This window comes from Zootoca vivipara, chromosome 16, assembly GCF_963506605.1.
Source record: "Zootoca vivipara chromosome 16, rZooViv1.1, whole genome shotgun sequence".
Lineage (NCBI taxonomy): Eukaryota > Metazoa > Chordata > Lepidosauria > Squamata > Lacertidae > Zootoca > Zootoca vivipara.
The window spans coordinates 6593774-6615601 of record NC_083291.1 but is presented as its reverse complement, the minus strand read 5'-3'; the positions used below and the strand labels follow the sequence as shown (position 1 = coordinate 6615601).

Sequence of the window (21828 nt, the reverse complement as noted above, 5' to 3'; positions counted from 1 at the left end):
TCCTGACCTTAAAAACCTCTATTCTTGAATGTGATAATTTTGGTCCTTTTTTAAAAAAAACAACACCTAAGAACGGGCAGTTGGTAGCACCAACGTGGCCCCTCAAACTTCCTTTCCCTTCTGTTTCTCTTCGTCTTAAAGGGACCCTGTCAAGTCAGGGAATTTTTTGTGTGTGTGGCTTTCCGTCCTGGCTGCCGATTTTGGAAAAGAAATGCGAGAACTCGGAAGGGTGAGTCAGAAGGCTTCGCTCTCAGCCTGGACCACACAGCCAAGGAGACTTTCCTTGCCACGTTCGCTAATAGAACTCACAGGGGCAGGAAAACAACGCAGGGAGAATTGAAAAGAGCTTCAGATATAGGGGCAAGCTCTGTCGCCAAGCTCCCATTAGGTAAGCACAATCCCTTACTGCCTTGGCACAGCTAATTTCAGGCCAGCTTGAAAGACAGTTAAGCACTGCACTCTGCCATTTGCACTGTGGAAACAAGGAGAAAATAGCTGCAGGAAGCCTCCTGAACATTGCAAGTGATTGCATTTTTAGTCCGGGCAGCTTTTCAAACTTGAAATGTGAGACCCTGGTAAATTATTACAATTTATTCCGTACAAAAATCCTGTCACTCACTCTCAAGAAATCGCTTTTTTATCCTTAAAAAAACAAAAAAACAAATCAATTTAGGAATTAATCTTGAGACAAGATCAAGTATATATTTAGGCTACAAATTCAGATCCAGTTTTACACCCATTCCACTGACAAAAAGAATGCAGAGAGCGGGAAAGCTGATACTTCCCTATAATGGGTTCCCATGCACTCAGTTCGTAGCGTTCCTTCTAGAGGAGAGAGAGAGAGAGAGCAATGCCTTGCAACTGATAACAAAGTTCAACAAAATTGGGGCAGTGCAAGTGGGGCCTGCCACAAAAGGTTGCAGGGCCAAGTGCTCCTGTTCAGAGTTCCAGCCAGCCATGTTTGCCTTCATTCCATTCAATCCCCATCTCGCATTTTCTATTTTCCCACCTCCAGTAGACACACGGTATTCTGTGGCCCCTGAGTATATTCTCATGGGGCTTCTTTATGCCCAGTTAGTTTACCTCTCTCTCAGTGATTGTTTGTACTTCTGCACTCCTGGGGGGGGGGGGGTTCCCTGAGCAGGCTGGTCCCTCCCTCTTGCGGGTGGGTGGTACAGTTTCAGCTACAGAATGATCAGCACTTGTGCTAACAGAGGGCATATCTTTGCATGCCCAGTCGCAGACCCTCCTCCCCAGGAGCCAGGCCCAGATAATTATATTCAGGTATTTTTTCCCCTTCAATTTTAAAGCCGAGGCATATATTTGGGTGTGGTTTATATTCGTGCCAATACAGTCGCTAACTTGCTCCACAGAGCACATACCTGAGTACGGATCTCATGCTTTACTGGCTGGGCTGGGAGACCCGCTGAGTTAAACCTGTGCCGCCCCCCCCCCCGGGCACCTTGCAGATCGGGTCCTCCCTAACAAGAGGGCAAGTGTTGCAGTGCGACCTGGCAACCAGACCCTGTGTTGTGGCTGGGAACATTGGAGCGGCCACAACACCCTATTGGTGGTCCCTCGATCTTGGGAAGCCAAGTTACAGGGAACCAGGCAGAGGGCCTTCTCAGTAGTGGCACCCACTACACCCACTGATACAGGGCTGATAAGTCATTCAGTCTAGCTCTGTCGGAAGGTAGAAAGTGTTGAGTTTTCATTCAGCATTGCTATTTACTTTGCAAAAGCCTTTGGCATTTTATTGCGTGTTTCCTTTTTTACTCCCCGGCTTCCTCAAGGCCCAACTGACAGCATGTGGCCTGCAGACCTCAGGTGAAGAATCACAGGTGTTCCCAGCAACGGCAAAGGCACTTACTGCTTTTCCATTTTCAAGCCATGTCACCGTAGGGGTTGGAATGCCTGTTGCTGCACATCGCAGAGTCACCACAGAGCCAAAGCTGACATTGTAGGATTCGGGAGCTTTCAGGATTCGGGCGAAAACTGTATATGGAAGAAGACAAAGTTGTGGTCAGCCACTGGTCAAAACTTTGGGGATTTCTCTGTTGGAAAGCTCGTCAAACAGCTGAAAGCCAAGCTAATCCAAGGTAAAACCAAATCATTACTGAAGGTAAAAAAACAAGCATAACAATAACAGTAACAATAACAACAACAACAATAATAATATTTATATGCCGCCCATCTGACTGGGTTGCCCCAGCCACTGTGGGCAATTCCCAACAAATATTAACACAACACAACATCAACCATTAAAAACTCACCTAAACAGGGCTGCCTTCAGATGTCTTCTAAAAGTTAAGCAGTTGCTTATCTCTTTGACATCTGATAGGAGCGCATTTCACAGGGAGGGCACCACGACCAAGATGCCAGTTTGTTGTACTTTCGCCCATATACAGTGGGCCCTCTGGTTATGGATTTAATTTGTCCCGGTGGTCCATGCGCACCCCAAAAAATCCATAACCAGAGGCCTGCTTCTGCGCACAGGCGATAGAGCGCTTCTGCGCATGCACGCAGCATGCAGAGCGCTTCTGCACATGCGCACACAGTGAAACCCAGAAGAATACACTTCCGGGTTTGCCGCATTCATAGCCTGAAAGTTATGTAACCAGAGTGGTACGTAACCGGAGGGTCCACCCACTCTGTGTGTGTGTGTGTGTGTGTGTGTGTGTGTGTGTGTGTGTGTGTATCCCCAGTTCTACAGTCCTGTACACGGAATTATGCATACCCTACAAATGAAATTCCAAAACTATCTATCATGCTAAAATAAGGGTTTGTGTCAAAAAGCTGGTTTCTGTTGCATGAATAAGTTATACAAATTGCATCCCTGATCAGGCCTGGATAGCTCAGCCGCTGAGAGCCTGGTGTTGATAAGGTTGCAAGTTTGATCTCCATATGGGAGAGCTGCGTATTCCTACATTGCAAGCGGTTGGACTCGATGATCCTCAGCGTCCCTTCCAACTCTATGATTCTATTATTCTTTTGACATTTTTTACTGCTTGAGCAGGCAAAGGGGGCCACCAGAAAAGGCCTCAAGGGCCACACGTGGCCCTCGGGATGTGTGTTGGACTGCCCTGATTTGGAGGAACAGAAGTTTCCCTTCCCTGCCTTACAGAATCAAGCCAGCCCCTGTATATCAAATAAGTTGCAGATTCATTTAGCAGCGGTGGTGGTGGGGAATCATACTGCATGTATTCCACCGGTAGATTATCAGAAGAAACCTCTTTAACATCCACACACAGAGACCGAAACAAAATGTAAAGAATTTTTGTCTGGCGTCCCTATAGAAAATCCATGTGATACAACGACTCATATCTATATTCGCAGCAGCAAATCCCTAAAGGCAAGTGCATGGAAGGATAAGATGTGTTCGAATTACTTTCCTAAGGAAATGAGGGAGGAAGTTCTTTTCATGCCAGACCTTGTTCTGTGCACGTAAAGGAGCCTTTAGCTGCATGTGTATAAAGTTAAAGGTAAGCCAAGTCTGTTGGCTCAGCTGTCAAGAGCATCTGATGACTCAAATCCAGGAAATAGTACACCATAATAATTGCTTTAAAGATGTCTCAGGACCCGAAGCTTATCCATTCATCCCTTTTGCCCTGCGGTTTCTTCTCCATGAATATTCCAATGCCTAACCGCCAAACCTAACCAAGTTGTGACGATTTGCTACGAGGCAGGCGAAAACCAAGTGGCCAGTGCCAATTTGCCAAGATGAAAAAGTCCTACCAGGCCCCTCAAAGGCAAACAACTGAAGTCTGTAGCAAGACCAATGATGCAACCTGAAGAAAGGGTGGGAGGGTGGGAGATCCACGGTGAGAGGATGAAAAGGGGCAATTCAGGCATGATTGGGCACTTGGCTAACTGGCGTGGCCGAGTCTCCCCAGCGTAAGGCAGGCAGAGGCTTGGCATAACGGTGTACATCTAATTCTTGAACTCCCTTCTCCCTTCCTCTCTCTACTTCTGTGTTTTTAGGAGGAAGGGCAACGATGGTATTGATATTTGTGTAGCTTAATGTGCATGCGCATTGAGCTTCATGTAGCCTGCTGTGTTTCCCTTGTCTGTCCAATACAGATACGAGAAACGAACAAAGAACCAGTCCACGTTAGGGGATACCAGTTTCCACCGACACCAATTATTCTCCCCTGCAAATGCACCCCAGGCTGTATGGATTTATTTTTCCTTACTGGTCTCCAGAGCTGAAATCAAGCCCAGCGGAGGGGGCAAAAATAACCAGATGCAGCCCTTTCAGGGGGAGAACTGGCTGGCGTGGGAAATATCAAGTACCCTCTCACTGCCAATTTCCACATACAAAAACCTCCCCCTGTTCCAAGCCCGACATTCTGTTAACACAGCAAATGAGGGTTTGGAGATGCACATTTGACAACTTAAGAAGCGATTTGCCCTCGAGTTTAATGCACACATTTATCTAACTCCCCTAAGCAAAGAATTCAGGGCCGAATTGGGTGCATGAGAAGAAACACGACAGTCAAGAGACATTACGTGGTCCAGAGAAGAGACCGGGAAGCTGAAGGAGCTTCTCCTTTCCATAGCTGCCAAGTTTTCCCTTTTCTCGCGAGGAAGCCTATTCAGCATAAGGGAAAATCCCTTTAAAAAAGGGAGAACTTGGCAGCTATGCTCCTTTGTGTGGCAATGTCCCTCCCTCCCCAGAAATAAGGAACAAGACACAGTGAAATGAGTTTAAGTGGGTGAAAAGGCCACAACTTTATTGGTTGCGAATGTTGAGCGGTATTGGCTTAGGCATTGGACCCTAACCAACTATATCCAACTGTAACCCGTGTGTTACAGCCTGGGAGAAATTAACCACCAGAAAGGAGCCCCGTGATATACATCTACTGAGACACCTCCTGTGGCCACCGTTGGGGGGTGCCATAAGGCCCTGACCTCCGTAGGCCCAGGACAAAGCTACCGCCCCCGGAACCCCTTTAACGGGATTAAATCTCCAATTTCGGGCAGAGGATGACGTAATCTGCCCCCCCATTCTTTATTTATGCAAATTTCCAATGCCTAACCGCCAAACCAAGTTGTGACGAAATGCTATGAGGTAGGCGAAAAAACCAGATTGGCTAATCCAAGTGGAAAAAGTCCTACCCGGCCCCACGGCCAACCGAGGCGACCGACTGACTCCATAGCAGCGTCGGCCTAACCTGCCTAACTGCCTAACCAGAGGGCGGGTGGGTGGGTGATCCGATCGCTCAAGGTGCCGGGCGAAGGAGAGGCAGAGTTCCCGCCTCCAGCCTGATTTAAACACGGGGGAAGCCCCGCCCGGCTGGCCCTATTGGTCAGCCGGGGAATGACGGAGGCGGGAACCCCCATCTCGCGAGAGGGCTGAACTCTCAGCCCCCTCGCAAGGGTCGAGACGGGCCACGCCCACAACACCACCTCCGTAAAATGCGGAAGTGGTTTTCTCCGTCTGAGCTTCATTGTGAAGGTTGCAGTTCTTGCATTTCCCCTGCCAAGGACTAATGATTAAGCAGGGAGGAGGGGATTTTAGCTTTCGAGATCTCCTGAAGTCATTTAGGTGCCAACATTCATGCCCACATACCAAGTCCTTTTCACACAGACTTTGCTTTTTGTTACACACTGGATTGAGCCCAACGAGTTCTCTAGTTTCTCTGGATTTTGTAACGTGGAAAGCAAAGTCCTGGTGATGACCGTGAGGTTCTGAGACTGCCACAGCTTCGCGACACCCACATGCATGATAATCATTGTTACAAAGGCCCCTGTTTAAGACATGCACTTTGTTAAACCATGCGCATTGCATGTGCGAGGGGGAGCCATTTCCCAGTGAGGTACGCACAGCCATTTCTCCTGGCTGACTTCCAAATCATTCAGATAATTGGAGATTTGGATAAATGGGTATGCCAATCACACGAAGTTACATTTATACTGCTCTGTGCGGTGAATACGCAGTGAATGAATACACCATGAATGCACAGAATGAACTTGTGCAACGTGGTGTTTAGATTAAGTCGTGTTTGATTAATGGGGTTCTACTGAGTATACAGTGGCTTTGCAATATTCGCCCATGCCAAATCTCTTTCTTCCATCAGTTCCATTAAGCTTTTGTTAGTGTCATCAACCAAACAGAGTTGACGGGTTGGAATATTGCCACTGCAAAGATCATTAATGCTATAATCACTAAAACACAGCACACATGGTCTGAAAATACCTCCCTCTGTTGCATTTCTCTCTTTAAGAGCTGCACAACAAAGAAATTGATAAAAGAGATGAATATTCCAAGTTCTCAAAAACAAACAAGCCCTGCATATGCCACAATTTATGTATGTATGTACTGTATATTCCTGCGTATAAGGCTACTTTTTAACCCAGAAAAATCTTCTCAAAAGTCAGGGGTCGTCTTATACACCGGGTCGTATTTCTTATACGGCGAGTATATCCCAAACTCTATATTTTAACTGGAGAAGCTGGGGGTCGTCTTATACGCCCAGTCGTCTTATACGCCGGAATATACGGGTATGTATTTATTTATTTATTTAAAAACCTACCAAATTACTCACTACAATGACCACATCTTAAGTGCAATGCTTAATTTTGATAGGAGGCAGAATTAAAACAGGAGCTGTGTTAAAATATCATAATTCCTTAAGGGGGAAAGCAATGTAAGTTTGGAACATCTGCAGAAGACTTTTAAGGCCTTTAGTCTGTATCCCTTTCGTCATTGTTTATTTAGAATGAGCATTCCAGCACTGCAAGCAGATAAACCCTTCGGGTGAAGCGTTGTATTTGTACGATTTTGCAACATAGTGCAGAACAGTCTGTGCATTAGTCGGAGCGAATTGAAGAGATTATTTTGAACCAGACCGTCCCCATTAGCGTCAGTTTTATAAATTAAGAAATCATTTATGTGGAGGCACAACGGGGAGGAATGTATCAAGGACACAGTGTTCAGAATTTGAATATTTTGAACATTTAGAAGCGAATAAATTGTTGTAAAAATGCTGCCAACTTCAAATAATAAAAACAATATATAAATAGGAAAGTATTAAAGAGAGATGGGCAAGGTTAGTTGATATACTCATTACCAAATATGAATGTTATGCATAGGGGAAAGTATTCACAGCCGCAGTGGAGGCGGCCCCAGGCTCGTGCTCCCCGTGCAAAGTTCCGGAGGTGTGCGGGGAGCGCCAGCCTGGGGCCACCTCACTGCGCCTCTCTGCTGTTCAGTGGAGGCGGCCCCAGGCTCCCGCTCCCTGCGCGAAGCTCCGGAGAGCCTGGGGCCGCCTCCTCCGTGCCTGTCACTGTTGAGCGGCTTCAGGCCGCTATCCCGAGGTGCGCGCATGCCTCCGGAGAGCAGCCTGAAGCCGCACAACAGCTGACAGCCACAGTGGAGGCGGCCCCAGGCTCGCGCTCCTGCGTGAAGCTCCGGAGGCGCACAGGGAGCGCAGGCCTGGGGTCACCTCGCCGTGCCTCTCAGCTGTTTTTATTTTTATTTTTTATTTTTCTACTTTTTATTTTTTTCTATTTTCTATTTTTATTTTTTCCACTTTTTTCTATTTTCTATTTTTATTTTTTCTACTTTTTATTTTTTATTTTTTCTATTTATTTATTTTAATTTTAATTTTTTTATTAATGGGGAGGGGGGCGCCAGAAGGTGATCTCGCCTGGGGCGCAAAAAACCCTAGCACCGGCCCTGGACAGTGGGCAGGGATTATGGGAGCTGTGTTCCAGCTACATTTCAGGAAGGCCACACATTTCCCCACCCATGTTCTAGATGTTCCTGGAAGCAACGTTGGAGCAGTTTCAGGGCTGACAATAACCATAAACCATAATTTCTGAAGGAAGGCAGAAATTAGGAAAACTAGGGTAGCGTGTACACACCATCACTTCCTGACAGAACTATTGAAATAACTGTTGAGGTACCTCCTCCCCTCCCTTTCCTAGGGTACCTAAGACCTGTGTGCCCTGCAAGAGTGCAAAAATGAGGAGGTTCCTTGTGTCATGAGCTCCTCAAGAGTCCATCAGTCAGCCCAAGAGACCTCTGTTGTTCTATCATTTGCATTTGTTTGTTTTCATATTACAAAACTGCTTATCTGCCTCGAGTGCCTTGTCAGAAAGGCAACATATCCGTGGAATCAGAGTGATCTCATTCTCTGGCACCTTCACAGAAGACTCCATTCAGATGTTACGCATCACCCCAAAATATCTTACAACGGCTCTAATTTACACCCTGCGAGTAGCAATGGCATGAGAGGAATCCCCAAATGTACCGTATGTTCCTGGCAAAGTTTCCTACTTCAGAATTTCCACAGTAACAAAGCTGAGCTTCCCATAATAGACTGACTGGATCGCTTTTAGTTCCCTCCTGAAAACTAAGCTAGTCTTTAGGCTCAATAGCTCAAGGTCTTTCTTCCAAATGGACATTGGATCCAAAGTTGAGTCTATAGATGGATCTTCGGGATCACTCACCTTCCACTTCCAAAGTTACAGGCTTTGAGTACGCCGTCCCAAGGCTGTTCTTTGCCATACACCAATAGTGACCACTGTCTTCTCTTCGAACATTATGAATCCTCAAGTTGCCTGATTCAAGAATAGCAATCCGAGCATTTTCCTGCCAGAAAAAAAAAGGCCCAGAGTGAGAAAGGACGGGCTAAGGAGCTGTCAGATGATGGGTCAATAAGGGTCTTTTGAGCCCAGCGCCACCACTCACACCTGAAATGGGTTGCTCACCTTTATAACATTTTCTCCTTTGATCCACGATACTGAAGGTTTGGGGTTCCCCATTGTAGTGCATGGAAGAACAGCCTTCAGTCCTTCTATTACTTTCACGTTGGAAGGTGGGCGGGTTATTTTGGGTTCTAAAACGAAAAAGGTCAAAATGAGATGGAGATAGCCGCCTCATATTCAAACGTCGAGTAAAACTATAAAGGGGGCGGGGGAGAGATCAGCCCTGTTTTCCCTCTCACTATTTGTGCTGTAAGGACGCGGGTGGCGCTGTGGGTTAAACCACAGAGCCTAGGGCTTGCCGATCAGAAGGTCGGTGGTTCGAATCCACACGACAGGGCGAGCTCCTGTTGCTCGGTCCCAGCTCCTGCCAACCTAGCAGTTCGAAAGCACGTCAAAGTGCAAGTAGATAAATAGGTACCGCTACAGCGGGAAGGAAAACGGCATTTCCATGTGCTGCTCTGGTTCACCAGAAGCAGCTTAGTCATGCTGACCACATGACCTGGAAGCTGTACGCCGGCTCCCTCGGCCAATAACACGAGATGAGCACCGCAACCCCGGAGTCGGCCACAACTGGACCTAATGGTCAGGGGTCCCTTTACCTTGACCTTATTTGTGCTATAGGTATATTCACTTTCTTAAAGTTCAGAGCAGAAACAAAGGTTTCCCTAAACCCGTGTCAGGGACTGGGCAGAGGAGGAAAGGTGGAGACCGCCTCCCCAGCCTGACCCTTCCAGGGAGAAGGAAGAGGGAGACAGATTTATAACAGGGGTTTGAGGGAGGTCACAGCAAGAGGCAGATGAGGGGAAAAGTTGGGAAATAATGGGAGAGGAGGAGGCAGAACCGGAATGGCAGCTGGCTGACACAGTGCCTTTAGAAAGCATTCCAGACCCTCCATGTCCCAGAACCCGGCGAGCCTTAAAAGTAGGAGAACAAAGAACTCAAATACAGAGGGCACGTAGCAGCACTCGTAGAGGAGGTGGTGATGATGACAAATGAGGAAGGGGGGGGGAGATTCACTTGGAACAATGCCATTATCCAAGAGTCTGGGTTCTAAAGCCTCTCTCTATAATATTGAAATAAAAAGGGACGGTAAGAAACTTTTCCATGTCTTTATACTTTCCTGGGCAACCAGTTGGGAGCTGCTGACAGCATCCTGTCAACTCCTGTGATGCAGGAGAGTGGAGAGGCATTTTCAGTGGAAAAGAGGCAAGCTAGAGAAGGATGCTGAACTCTCCACACTCACAGACTCTCCTTGAGATTTTTTGACCCTTCGCTTGGGCTCATTTCCAGTTTTGGATCCTGACTGGGAGGGAACAAAGGCCCTGACTGAGATCTTTTGTTTTTTTAAAAAAAAACAACCCTCCTTGTAAGGATTGTTGAAAGAGGAGAGGCTTCAACAGCTGCTGAAAAGACAACAGAAACAGTGACCCTCTGATATACTACAGGAGGAGGTTTCAAAGGCAGGGGCCTCCACAATAAAGGCCCAATTCCAATATTGCAGAGAATGGACCGCCGGATAAGATGGCATCCTCAGAAGGCTTTCTCCTGCAGAGCACAGAGATCAACTGGGAAAATAAGGGGTGACATTTGAGAGGCCTGAATGGGATGAACCTTGGAGTAAACATGCAGAGGAGCACACTGAAGAAGAAGAGGAGGAGGAGGAGAAGTACTTTGGGTTTGATATCCCACTTTATCACTACCCTAAGGCATCTCAAAGCGGCTAACATTCTCCTTTCCCTTCCTCCCCCACAACAAACACTCTGTGAGGTGAGTGAGGCTGAGAGACTTCAGAGAAGTGTGACTAGCCCAAGGTCACCCAGCAGCTGCATGTGGAGGTGCGGAGACTCGAACCCAGTTCACCAGATTACGAGACTACCGTTCTTAACCACTACACCACACTGGCCCACTGAAAGTTATCCTGACTACACATCCCCAAAGTTGGGTTTCTCATGAGGCAACTGCCACAGCTATGAGCAATTCATAACCGTGTCCCAAATCACAGGTGCATCCTAAGGCTGCATCTACACAGCTATAAAAAAACACTCTGAGGAAAAAACGTTTTAAAACTCACAATGAAAAATTTCACAGCGCCATCCGGTGTCACAGTGTTATAACACATTTATAACTTCTTCTCTTTTTTTTACTAGTGTAGTTGAGTTCATATAGCATTAAGGCAAATAATATATTGTGTCTTGTTTTCTTTTTCATGTGAGGACAAAACCAACTATACGTTCAGTATCGCATGTGTATACTCACTCATTTTCACCTGCAATGCCCCACATCTTTCTGCCGGTACCCCCACGCCATTGTTTGCAGTGCAGCAATAGACTCCATCATCACTTTCCTCCACACTCAGAATGGTCAAGAGCTGCCCATTTTTCTCTATGCTATACCGTGCGTCAAAGAACCTGGAAAATATATTTAAGTGCATTAAAGGGGCATTTTAAAAGATGCACATTACAGACCTGAGCTTATTCACTTGTTGTGAAATGTGGGCTTATCACATTCACATATGTGAAATAGGCGTACACCTATTTTCTTTTTTTCCAAAAATGTGTGGAAATTAATATGCGGCACCAGCAAATACAAACTGAGGATGGGGAGTAATAACTGGCAGAAAAATAGCTGTGGAGTTTAAGTCGGTTACAAAAGTTGGGTGCCTGCCCCTCTCTCTGCCGAGCAGTGGCAAGAACCCATGGGGGTCCCAGCCAATCACACTGGATTTGTGCTCCTTTGAAGAACCGAAGACACGGCAGAGACAGTCATGGCTTGAAGAAAAAATGGTTTATTCACCCAATTCAAAGTGCTGGTTTTGACCTATAAAGCCTTAAACAGCTCAGGACCACAATACCTCAAGGACCGCCTCTTTCCATGTGAACCTACCTAGACCCTGAGATCATCTTCCGAGGTGATCCTTCGTGTGCCATCTCCTTGAGAGGTCCGAAGGGCGGCAACACGAGAACGGGGCCTTCTCTGCAGTGGCTCCCCTTCTGTGGAATGCTCTCCCCAGGGAAGTTCGCCTGGCGCCTTCATTACACACTTTGAGGCTCCAGGCAAAAACGTCCCTTTTTAACCAAGCCTTTGGTTGATCTTATTGACATCCAACACCCTTTTAGAATGTGGCTCTTTTGGGGGGTTGGGTTATTGTTTTTGGTTTCATTTTATATGTTGTGGTCTTGTTTGTGAACCGCCCTGAAACCTCCAGGTATAGGGCGGTGTATAAATTGAATGGATGGATGGATGAATGAATGAATATATTTACAGTCTGCATGGAAGGAGCCCAGATCTTACAGCATAATCCTTTCAAGAGGTTCTGGTAACCCCCAAAACAGTGCAGTCAACCTTCAGCCAACCTGCCCAAGATGGATCTCAGCTCTTCTTCTTCCTCCTTCTTCCTCTTAGCCACCCTTGCTCCCAGAGCAACCTTCCAAATCCCCAGTCTCTGTTCACATCTCAGGGCAAAGGAGAAGGAGTTCTCTCATATTGTTAATGGATTGTTCTTTCGATAACAGCAGCTCAGTCAGGTTGTTTTGCATAAGCTAGCCCAGGAATTCCTCTGCAGCTTGCATTAAAGGTGCTGACCTTTAAAGCCCTAAACAGCCTCGGTCCAGTATACCTGAAGGAGCGTCTCCACCCCCATCATTCTGCCCAGACACTGAGGTCCAGCGCCGAGGGCCTTCTGCCGGTTCCCTCGCTGCGAGAAGCCAAGTTACAGGGAACCAGGCAGAGGGCCTTCTTGGTAGTGGCACCCGCCCTATGGAACACCCTCCCATCAGATGTCGAAGAGAAAAACAACTACCAGACTTTTAGAAGACATCTGAAGGCAGCCCTGTTTAGGGAAGCTTTTAATGTTTAATAGATTATTGTATTTTAATATTTTGTTGGAAGCCACCCAGAGTGGCTGGGGAAACCCAGCCAGATGGGCGGGGTATAAATAAATAAATAAATAAATAAATATATTATTATTATTATTATTATTATTATTATTATTATTATTATCCTTTCATATCCCAAATAACCCAAATCCTAGCTTTTATTCATTTCTAGGATTTTTTTTGGGGGGTCCCCTCCTTAAATCCATAACAGTATTTTTGCATCGGTTTTTGCTAATTCAACTGTGGTGATGCCAACATCTTTTGCCCACATAATTTTTACCTGATGGGAATGTTATTGCGAGTCCATGTGATCTCCGCCTGAGGATAAGCCTCCACTACACACTCAAAGATGGCCAGCTCTTCGACTTGGGCATCGACTGTTTCGAGAGAAGTGGTGATGATGGGTGCTGCAAGCAGGAGGAGGAAAAAGAAAGATGGCTTAAGAAAATAGTAGCATTCATGGTACTGGTATTCAGTGTTGGTGTTGACCTTTAAAGCCCTAAACGGCCTTGGCCCAGTATACCTGAAGGAGCATCTCCACCACTATCGTTCTGCTCAGACACTGAGGTCCAGCACCGATAGCCTTCTGGCGGTTCCCTCGCTGCGAGAAGCCAAGTTACAGGGAACCAGGCAGAGGGCCTTCTTGGTAGTGGCACCCACCTTGTGGAACGCCCTCCCATCAGATGTCAAAGAAACCTAACATTTAGAAGACATCTGAAGGCAGCCCTGTTCAGGGACGTTTTTAACGTGTGACATTTTAATGTATTTTAAATCTTTGTTGGAAGCCGCCCAGAGTGGAAACCCAGCCAGATGGGTGGGGTACAAATAAAGCAATTACACCCAACTGAAAGTTATCAAGATGAAGGACAACCAAGAGACGATTGGGTAATTTGGGATGAGGGAGAAATTCAGTTTTAAAGGCAATCCTACCCAATGCACACTTTACAAAGCAATGTATGAATGGAAAGACCTTCAAAAAAAAACCACTCCTCTGAAACTGGTACCCCTCCAAATTTTGCAATGCCATTCTCAGTTAATTGCTGCTGTGTACAAAATCTAAAATGGTGGAAATGATCAAGACCTCATTTTTAAAAAATTAAGTGTAGAAGATGAATCTACTGCCGCAGAAGGTGCCCCCCCAGGCCTAGGCCATTTAGAACTTCAAAGATAAGAACTGGTATCAGCATTTTGATGCAAACATCTCCTGATAAGTCATTCTATGCTGTTTTGACTAATAATATGCACAGTTTTTTGCCTAGTGTTTTTCCCTAATACGATGCGCTATGGTGGTATTTCCATGAATGTAGGCAATTTTATGTAAACCTTCCTGTGTTTACATTATTTGGTCGGTGAGCTGCACCAGAAAATTAGAAGAATGTCTTACTTGACAGGTAAAGGTAAAGGGGCCCCTGACCATCAGGTCCAGTCGTGTCCGACTCTCGGGTTGCGGCGCTCATCTTGCTCTATAGGCCGAGGGAGCCGGCGTTTGTCCGCAGACAGCTTCCGGGTCATTTGGCCAGCATGACAAAGTTGCTTCTGGCGAACCAGAGCAGCGCACGGAAACGCCGTTTACCTTCCCGTCGGAGCGGTCCCTATTTATCTACTTGCACTTTGATGTGCTTTTGAACTGCTAGGTGGGCAGGAGCTGGAACCGAGCAACGGGAGCTCACCGCGTTGCAGGGATTCGAACCGCCGACCTTCTGCTCAGCAAGCCCTAGACTCTGGTTTAACCCACAGCACCACCTGGGTCCACCTACTTGACAGGTAGCTGTATTCTATTTTGCAAGGTGTGAACGAGGTACCTTCTCATTAAAATGCAAACAATGTTGACTTTCTCCCCCCTTTCCCAAATACAGGGCGTACTTCGCTTCTTTTTCTTCAGAGGTGTAGCAGATTTTGTGATACAGCTGACAAATACTTATATATAACACCCTGTTCAATCCAAGGCCTTGGAGAACTGTAAATACTTTTATATCGTGTGATAAAGTTATGATTAATGGAGATCAAAAGGGCACCTCCTGCAAATTCTTTTTCCTTTTCTTGGCATACAAAGGAATACAGCAAACAATTATTTCAATGTATGTTTGCCAAAGACATCCATCCAGTGCCGGGTGAACTAGATATTGCTGACAGCTCTGTTTTGCACGTTCTCTACAACACACTACAGAGAATGCTACAAGCAGCTGGGAGAATCCCCTGACCATCAAAGGATGTTAAAAACACTGCCCTGCTTACAGATAAATTACCAAATGGGCATCATGAGTGAGGCAAGCTTGCGCCTGAGAGTCAAAACATCTGTCTCTTAGGAAGTCCTAAGCATGGATGAGATCTGGATCAGGGATGGTCGAACCTAACAGCTGGATTTCTTCTCAGTTTTATCTGTTCCCTGGCATGCATTCAAATGGGTCTACTAGGAGAAGGGGACGACAGAGGACGAGATGGTTGGACAGTGTTCTCGAAGCTACCAACATGAGTCTGACCAAACTGCGGGAGGCAGTGGAAGACAGGAGTGCCTGGCGTGCTCTGGTCCATGGGGTCACGAAGATTTGGACGTGACTAAATGACTAAACAACAACAACAACAATCTGGTTTGGGTCTCCAGCTTCCACCCGAGATCCCACTAATGAAATCCTCCTGTCTTGCACTGCCTCCCGCAGTTTGGTCAAACTCATGTTGGTGGCTTCGAGAACACTGTCCAACCATCTCGTCCTCTGTCGTCCCCTTCTCCTAGTGCCCTCAATCTTTCCCAACATCAGGGTCTTTTCCCAGGATTCTTCTCTTCTCATGAGGTGGCCAAAGTATTGGAGCCTCAGCTTCACGATCTGTCCTTCCAGTGAGCACTCAGGGCTGATTTCCTTCAGAATGGATAGGTTTGATCTTATTGCAGTCCATGGGACTCTCAAGAGTCTCCTCTAGCACCATAATTCAAAAGCATCAATTCCTTGGCGATCAGCCTTCTTTATGGTCCAGCTCTCACTTCCATACATCACTACTGGGAAAACCATTTCCCAGTAGTTTCCCAGAAAACGGTTGGTACCTATCACCGAGTAAAATTGCGAAAATGTATAGAACTAGTTCAAATCTGTGTTGGAAATGTAAAGGGAAAGAGGGTACCTTTTACCATATGTGGCGGTCTTGTGGAGTGGTAAAAGTCTTCTGGGAAATGATATACAATGAGTTAAAGAAAATGTTTAAGAAAACCAGAAGCTTTTTTGTTAGATATAATAGGTGAAGAGATACCAAAAGAAGACAAGAGACTTTTTATGTATGCAACGACAGGAGCAAGAACGCTTCTAGCCCAGAGATTGAAGGAGGGAGAAGTGCCGACCAGAGGACTAAACGGATGGGGTATGCAAAAATGGAGAGACTGATGGGAAAGATCAGAAACCAGGAAGATCAAGTCTTTTTAAAAGACTGGAATAATTTTTAATATACTTAAAAAGACCACTGTAAACAGTTAAAATCATTGGCAGGGATATAATGACACTTGTAATGTGAAATGACTTTTGGAAACTTTAAATATATAACAGATAGATAACGGTAAAAGATGCAGAAAAAGGGGAAATATTTTTCCCCCTTTGGAAATGAAACCCATGGAGGGAGGGGAGGAGGTCCAAAGGTTCGAAATAACCATTTTATTTTAATGTTTTGAAATGGTTAAAGTTAAAATGTATAAAAGTTATGTGTGTGTGTATATATATATATATATATATATAATTTTATTGGTTTTAAATGTTGCAAAATGTCCCAGGGACCTAGTTCAGGATACAAATATGGCCCATTCATAAAGTGCGCCAATATTCTGAACTGGGTCACCCTCCCCCTTGAAAGTTCTTCTCTGGCTTGGATTGTAATTCAAGATGGAGAACTCCCTTCCCCTTTGACTGTCCCTTCTCCTCCCACCCATTTATTTATGCAATGGCAGGAGGGCTGCCTCTTCCTGTCTCCCTGCCACCATTGAGAATGAGAGCGGGTGGGCAGAAAGGGAGAAGAGAGACCCTCCTTTGCTGCTACCATCATCACCAAAGTATCAGCATCAGCTGACAATATAGCAGCAGTCAGTGTGCTTCAGGGCACACTGGGGGAGGAAATCAGATCCCGCCACGATCCTGATGAACAACCCTTAGAAACAAGATGTCATCTGAACTGGGTTTGGAAATGCCTTGGAAATGACTGAGCAATTTTGGAATTTATTTATATGTTGGAAGTCTCCCAGGGTGGCTGGAGCAACCCAGTTAGATGGGTGGGGTATTATTATTATTATTATTATTATTATTATTATTATTATTATTACAGCCAAACCTCGTAAACCGAACGGCTCCGTTGCCAAACGTTTCAGTTCCCGAACACCAAAAACCCAGAACTAAGTGTTCTAGTTTTAAAACATTCCTCAGAACTCGAACGTCTGATGCAGCTTCCGCTTGAGTGCAAGAAGCTCTTGCAACCAATCAGAAGCCGTTCCCCTCGGAACTCGAATATTTCGGAAGTCGAACAGTCTTCCGGAATGGATTACGTTCAAGTTCCGAGGTCTGACTATATTATTATTATTATTATTATTATTAAATAGGATGTTCCTATTTTCATTGGATAAAAGTTGGAGGGTATGTGGGATCTAATATTGAGTCTCTCACTGGAGCTCTGTACTGAGCCAAATTTTTGCCGAAAAGACATTCCTAGGGTTTTCTTGACAGCTTGTTTGCATCTTAAAAGTCTTGTGTGACACATGATGATCCACATAAGCCTGACATCCTTTTGCTTTCTCAAGAAAAATAATAATCAAGTGTGGGTGTTTCTTTGAGAGATCACGATTCCTTTGTGCAGAGTTAGGGAAAGAATGCTATGCATTTGGGGGGGTTGCATCTGTTGTAAGAATTTTAAGGTTTTTATATATATAATAATTGTTCATAAACATGTACCTCTACTTACGAATAACTCTACTTACGAATGTTTCTACTTACGAATGGAGCTCCGTCCGCCATCTTGGATGCGGTTTAGATAGGATTTTTTCTACTTACAAATTTTTAGATAGGGTTGCTTCTACTTACAAATTTTTTCTCCCAATGCATTCCTATGGGATTCGACTTATAATTTTTTTCGGCTTACAAATGTGCATTCGGAACGCATTCAATTCGTAAGTAGAGGTACCACTGTACATGAATGTACAGGCACATGTCTGAAGCAGCACAGGAAGACAGGCCTGACTGACACCATTTTGACTCTCTGACCAGGTGTTCCTCTGCAAGGAAGAAGGGGAGTGGGGAAAACCTTCTCATTGTCTCAGGAATTAAAGTGATAATCCCTGGCATCCTGATACCTGAGTGCCAGACAAAGGGTGTGATTAACTTGGCTGGGAAAGAGGGAAATGTAAATATATCTCTCTTTTATTTTTTTACTTGATTAGGTTTTGGGGGCAGGGGGCAGGGTCCAGGATGCTCAGATTACTGCCACCAGACCTCCCCTTTCATGATGTATCTATGATGAATTTAGGGAGGGCGGTCTTGGGCTACACCCCTTCTGTGACGTATGGGTGATGCTTCTGGGGGGTGGGCTGAAACCAATTTCAAATTTCTTTTTAAGGGCAGGACACCTTTGTTTGGGGTTCCTTCCTTGTTCTCCTGCATGAGGGGAAGGACCCTGTTGCAACAGCAAAAATAAAGGCTTGGCTTCTCAAAATTCTCTGGTTGGCCTCTGTTATATTCTCCGACCGATGGAGAACCCAATAAGAGCTCTTGTGTACCCCATAAGGGAATAAGGGCAAGTTTTTGCTTATAACATGTACATGTTTATGAACAATTATTATACAGTGGTATCTCTACTGACGAATAACTCTACTTACGAATGTTTCTACTTACAAATGGAGCTCCGTCCGCCATCTTGGATTTTTTCTACTTATGAATTTTTTCTCCCAATGCATTCCTATTCGACTTACAAATTTTTTCGACTTACAAATCTGCGTTTGGAACGCATTAAATTCATAAGTAGAGGTACCACTGTATATATAACCTTAAAATTCTTACAACAAATCCAACTACTAAATCATTTCCACACTCAAAGTGGATTTTCTCTTCTCTTGTACCCATGGAAGCTGTTCCATATGCACAATGATTTAGCTGGATAAAACTCTTTTATTTCTTTGCGCTTAGACAACAAAAAGTGCCATGACACCAGTTTTCGTGGGCCAGGCAGCTAATTAGGAGCTAATGTTTTCAACTTGTGACTCAGCCTGTTCTATTTACAAAAGCTGTTGACAGCATTATGCAGTTGGATTGCGGGCACCATCTTACCGCCAGTATTTTAATTAAGTTCATGCAAGCACTTCTTTGAAATATTTGTGTAAATCTTACTCCCGGCACATTCCCCCCCCCAACCACCATGTGAAAAATAATTTATAAGTGGTATTCATCCTGAACTGATAAAAACTGTTTGCACAACCCATGGTCTTAGCGGCCAACCTCTGTGTTACGTGCAATTGAGTATCTGCTTCATCCAGTGCTTTGAGGAATTTTAAAATGAAAATAACACCCTGTTTCCCCGAAAATAAGCCATAGCAGGATTTCCTAAGCATTTGCGCAATGTAAGCCATACCCCAAAAATAAGACATAGTGATAGGCGCAGTTCTAGAGGGCGCCAAGGAAGAGGCGAGGTTGGACACGTAATAAAAAAGAAGAACAATAAGGGGGAGGATCAGCAAACTCCCAGAAATGTGTCACTTGGCCCCTAAACAGATCTGTAAAATGTCAGCTGAAGTCATCTTTTACAAACTGAAGTCTGAAAATTAAAAACTGAAGTCCGTCGAAGTTTAAACTGGATCATGCGCCATAGAGGTATGACACTCTATGCAATTGCATATATTTAAATGCATACGTAGATATAAAACATTTTTCCACGTATAAGACTAGGTTTTTAACCCAAAAAATAGGTTTAAAATTGGGGCTCTTTTTATACATGGGTAGTGCTGAGGGGTGTTTTCTTAATTTGGAGTCCCCCAAAATAGGGGGCGTCTTATACACGGAAAAGACAGTATAAAGCAGGAATAGGTCTGACTGAAATCAAATGCTGTTAACTATTCACAAGCCTGCAATGAATATTTGGATCTGTGTGTATGAAACATATATAGCCATACGATAAGATCTGTCGTATCGATCTGTATTTCAACGCATCTTTTAAAATGTGTTTTCTCTCTGAATGTGATTTCTATATGGGCTTTCAGAATAAATATTTGACATGTTCTGTTCTGTTTTGTGTTTAGCTGAATCATGCAAGGATTGCCAAAGTCAGTGGATAAACAGATGCGGCTAGAGTCCCGTGCAAACTTAACTAGAGGAAAGCCCCATTGAGCACAGTTCGGCAAACATGCAGAGAATTGCACTGTTAAATTCTAATCCACACTTTGGCCTGGGAGTTACAAACCACATCCGTTAGTTCGCGCTGTATGGGCAAAGATCAAATTCCTCAAGCATCTTCCTATCAGGCACACTTCTGAAGATTTATCTCATGGAGCCCGACGGTCTATCTATTTACTTACAAGTCGCACAGAGTTCAGTGGGACTTAGTCTCAAAGGATTGCTAGCTGGAGCATATTCCAGCTCACAGCACAGGAAAAAGGTTTCTGTCTTAACAATTGTGTTTAACACGATACAGAGGATAAGCAGCCCTTCCCACGCAAACAGCCCAGAGAAATTCCTTCCTCCATCACAGCGCAACTGACACCGCAGTTTTGTAAACACAAAGAGAGACACCGGTTCTCCTTCGAAGGCAATCGCAGGTGCAGTGCTGGGAGAAAGGAGTTCCCTCGTGCAAATTCCTGCGGCTTGTATATCGATCACAGGCTTCGAAGCAAGTATAAAACTGGGGGCAAAGAAAATAGAAGATGGACATTAGCCTACACCAACCTTTAGGTGATTTCTCAGCCAAGCTGAAGGCCGCAAGAGTGAAGAAATGGACCAGCGGAATGTTGAGAGCGTCTTTCATGGTTAATCCAGGAGGGAGGACAGGATACGTCTCCTTCAGCCAAAGGCAGGCATATTCCTTCGCGACGGCTTCCCGTTGAAGCACGGCTTGCTGCAAGGTCCCTCTCAGCCACTGTCCCTGCTGTGGGTACTAAGTATAATCAGGAATCCTCGCACTTGCCTGCAGAGATGGACAGGACCAGCTGCTGTGCTTCCACTTAGGTCAGTATCAAAACGTGGGGGCTCATGAAACAAGAGAACGCAAATCCCTTTAGAATTCCTTCTAAGCAAACATCGAGACAATGCCCTTGATGCCTTTCTAATATAATAGCTGGAGCCAGGGCGGCAGAAAATGACCGGCCTCTGCTGTGGCCAAGAGCCAACAAACTCAGTGTTCTTCTCTCACGTTTCATTTGCATTTATTAAATTTGTATACTGCCTTTCACGGTGCTGCTTTTCTAGAAAAAGAGGTGCAGGAACGCCCTTGTTCTCTTAGAAGGGCAATGGCGCCCATCTGAGAGGTGCCAGAACTGAATTCTGGCAAGTTCTGGCTGGGGAAAAAAAGGGGAAAGTCCCGGCCTTTTCATCCAAGGCACTTCGCAACATGAAAATGCAAAACGAGAACACGAAATATACATAATGAAACAAAAACAAACCCCTAACTCACAAACAGATTTAAAAGGCTGTTAATCCATCAAAGGCCTGGTTATAGAGAAACATTTTTTCCTGGCACCTAAAAATATGACACCAGGTGAGCCTCCTTGGGGAGAGCATTCCACAAATGGGGAGCCACTGCAGAAAAGGCCCTCTCTCGTGGTGCTGCCCTTACGCAGAGGCAGAATAAAGTGCCTACCCTCCAACATTACTCGGATTAAAATAAGGACGTCCAATTCTATAATGATAATTTTACTATTTATACTCCACACGTCTTACTGGGTTGCCCAAGCAACTCTGGGCAGCTTCCAACATGTATAGAAACATAATAAAACATGAAACTTTAAAAATAAAATAAAAACTTCCCTATACAGTGGAACCTCTACTTACGGACATACAGTGGTGCCTCGCTAGACGAATTTAATTCGTTCCACGGGTCTAGCGAATCCCATTGGAATGCATTGAAATGTTTTTGAAATTTTTTTTTGCCCATAGGAACGCATTAATTGAATTTCAATGCATTCCTATGGGAAACCGCGATTCGCTAGACGAATTTTTCATAAAACGAATTCGTCTAGCGAGGCAACCTCTGCTCGAAAAATCCTTTCGTTAAGTGGAAATTTTGTTAAGCAGGG

At 45.0% G+C, this 21828-nt stretch overlaps 1 protein-coding gene across 1 annotated transcript in view; it reads right to left on the bottom strand.

The window, feature by feature from the left end:
- The window catches only part of MUSK (muscle associated receptor tyrosine kinase), a 57996-nt gene extending 37252 nt beyond the window's left edge, over positions 1-20744 (bottom strand). Inside the window, exons 1-6 of the mRNA XM_060268694.1 lie at positions 20483-20744; positions 12871-12997; positions 10972-11123; positions 8719-8846; positions 8458-8599; positions 1871-1995 (exon numbers count right to left, since the gene is read on the bottom strand). Coding sequence (XP_060124677.1) covers positions 1871-1995; positions 8458-8599; positions 8719-8846; positions 10972-11123; positions 12871-12997; positions 20483-20561 — 753 coding nt within the window. The 5' untranslated portion in view covers positions 20562-20744. The remainder of the gene's footprint in view (positions 1-1870; positions 1996-8457; positions 8600-8718; positions 8847-10971; positions 11124-12870; positions 12998-20482) is intronic.
- Positions 20745-21828: the final 1084 nt, after the last annotated feature.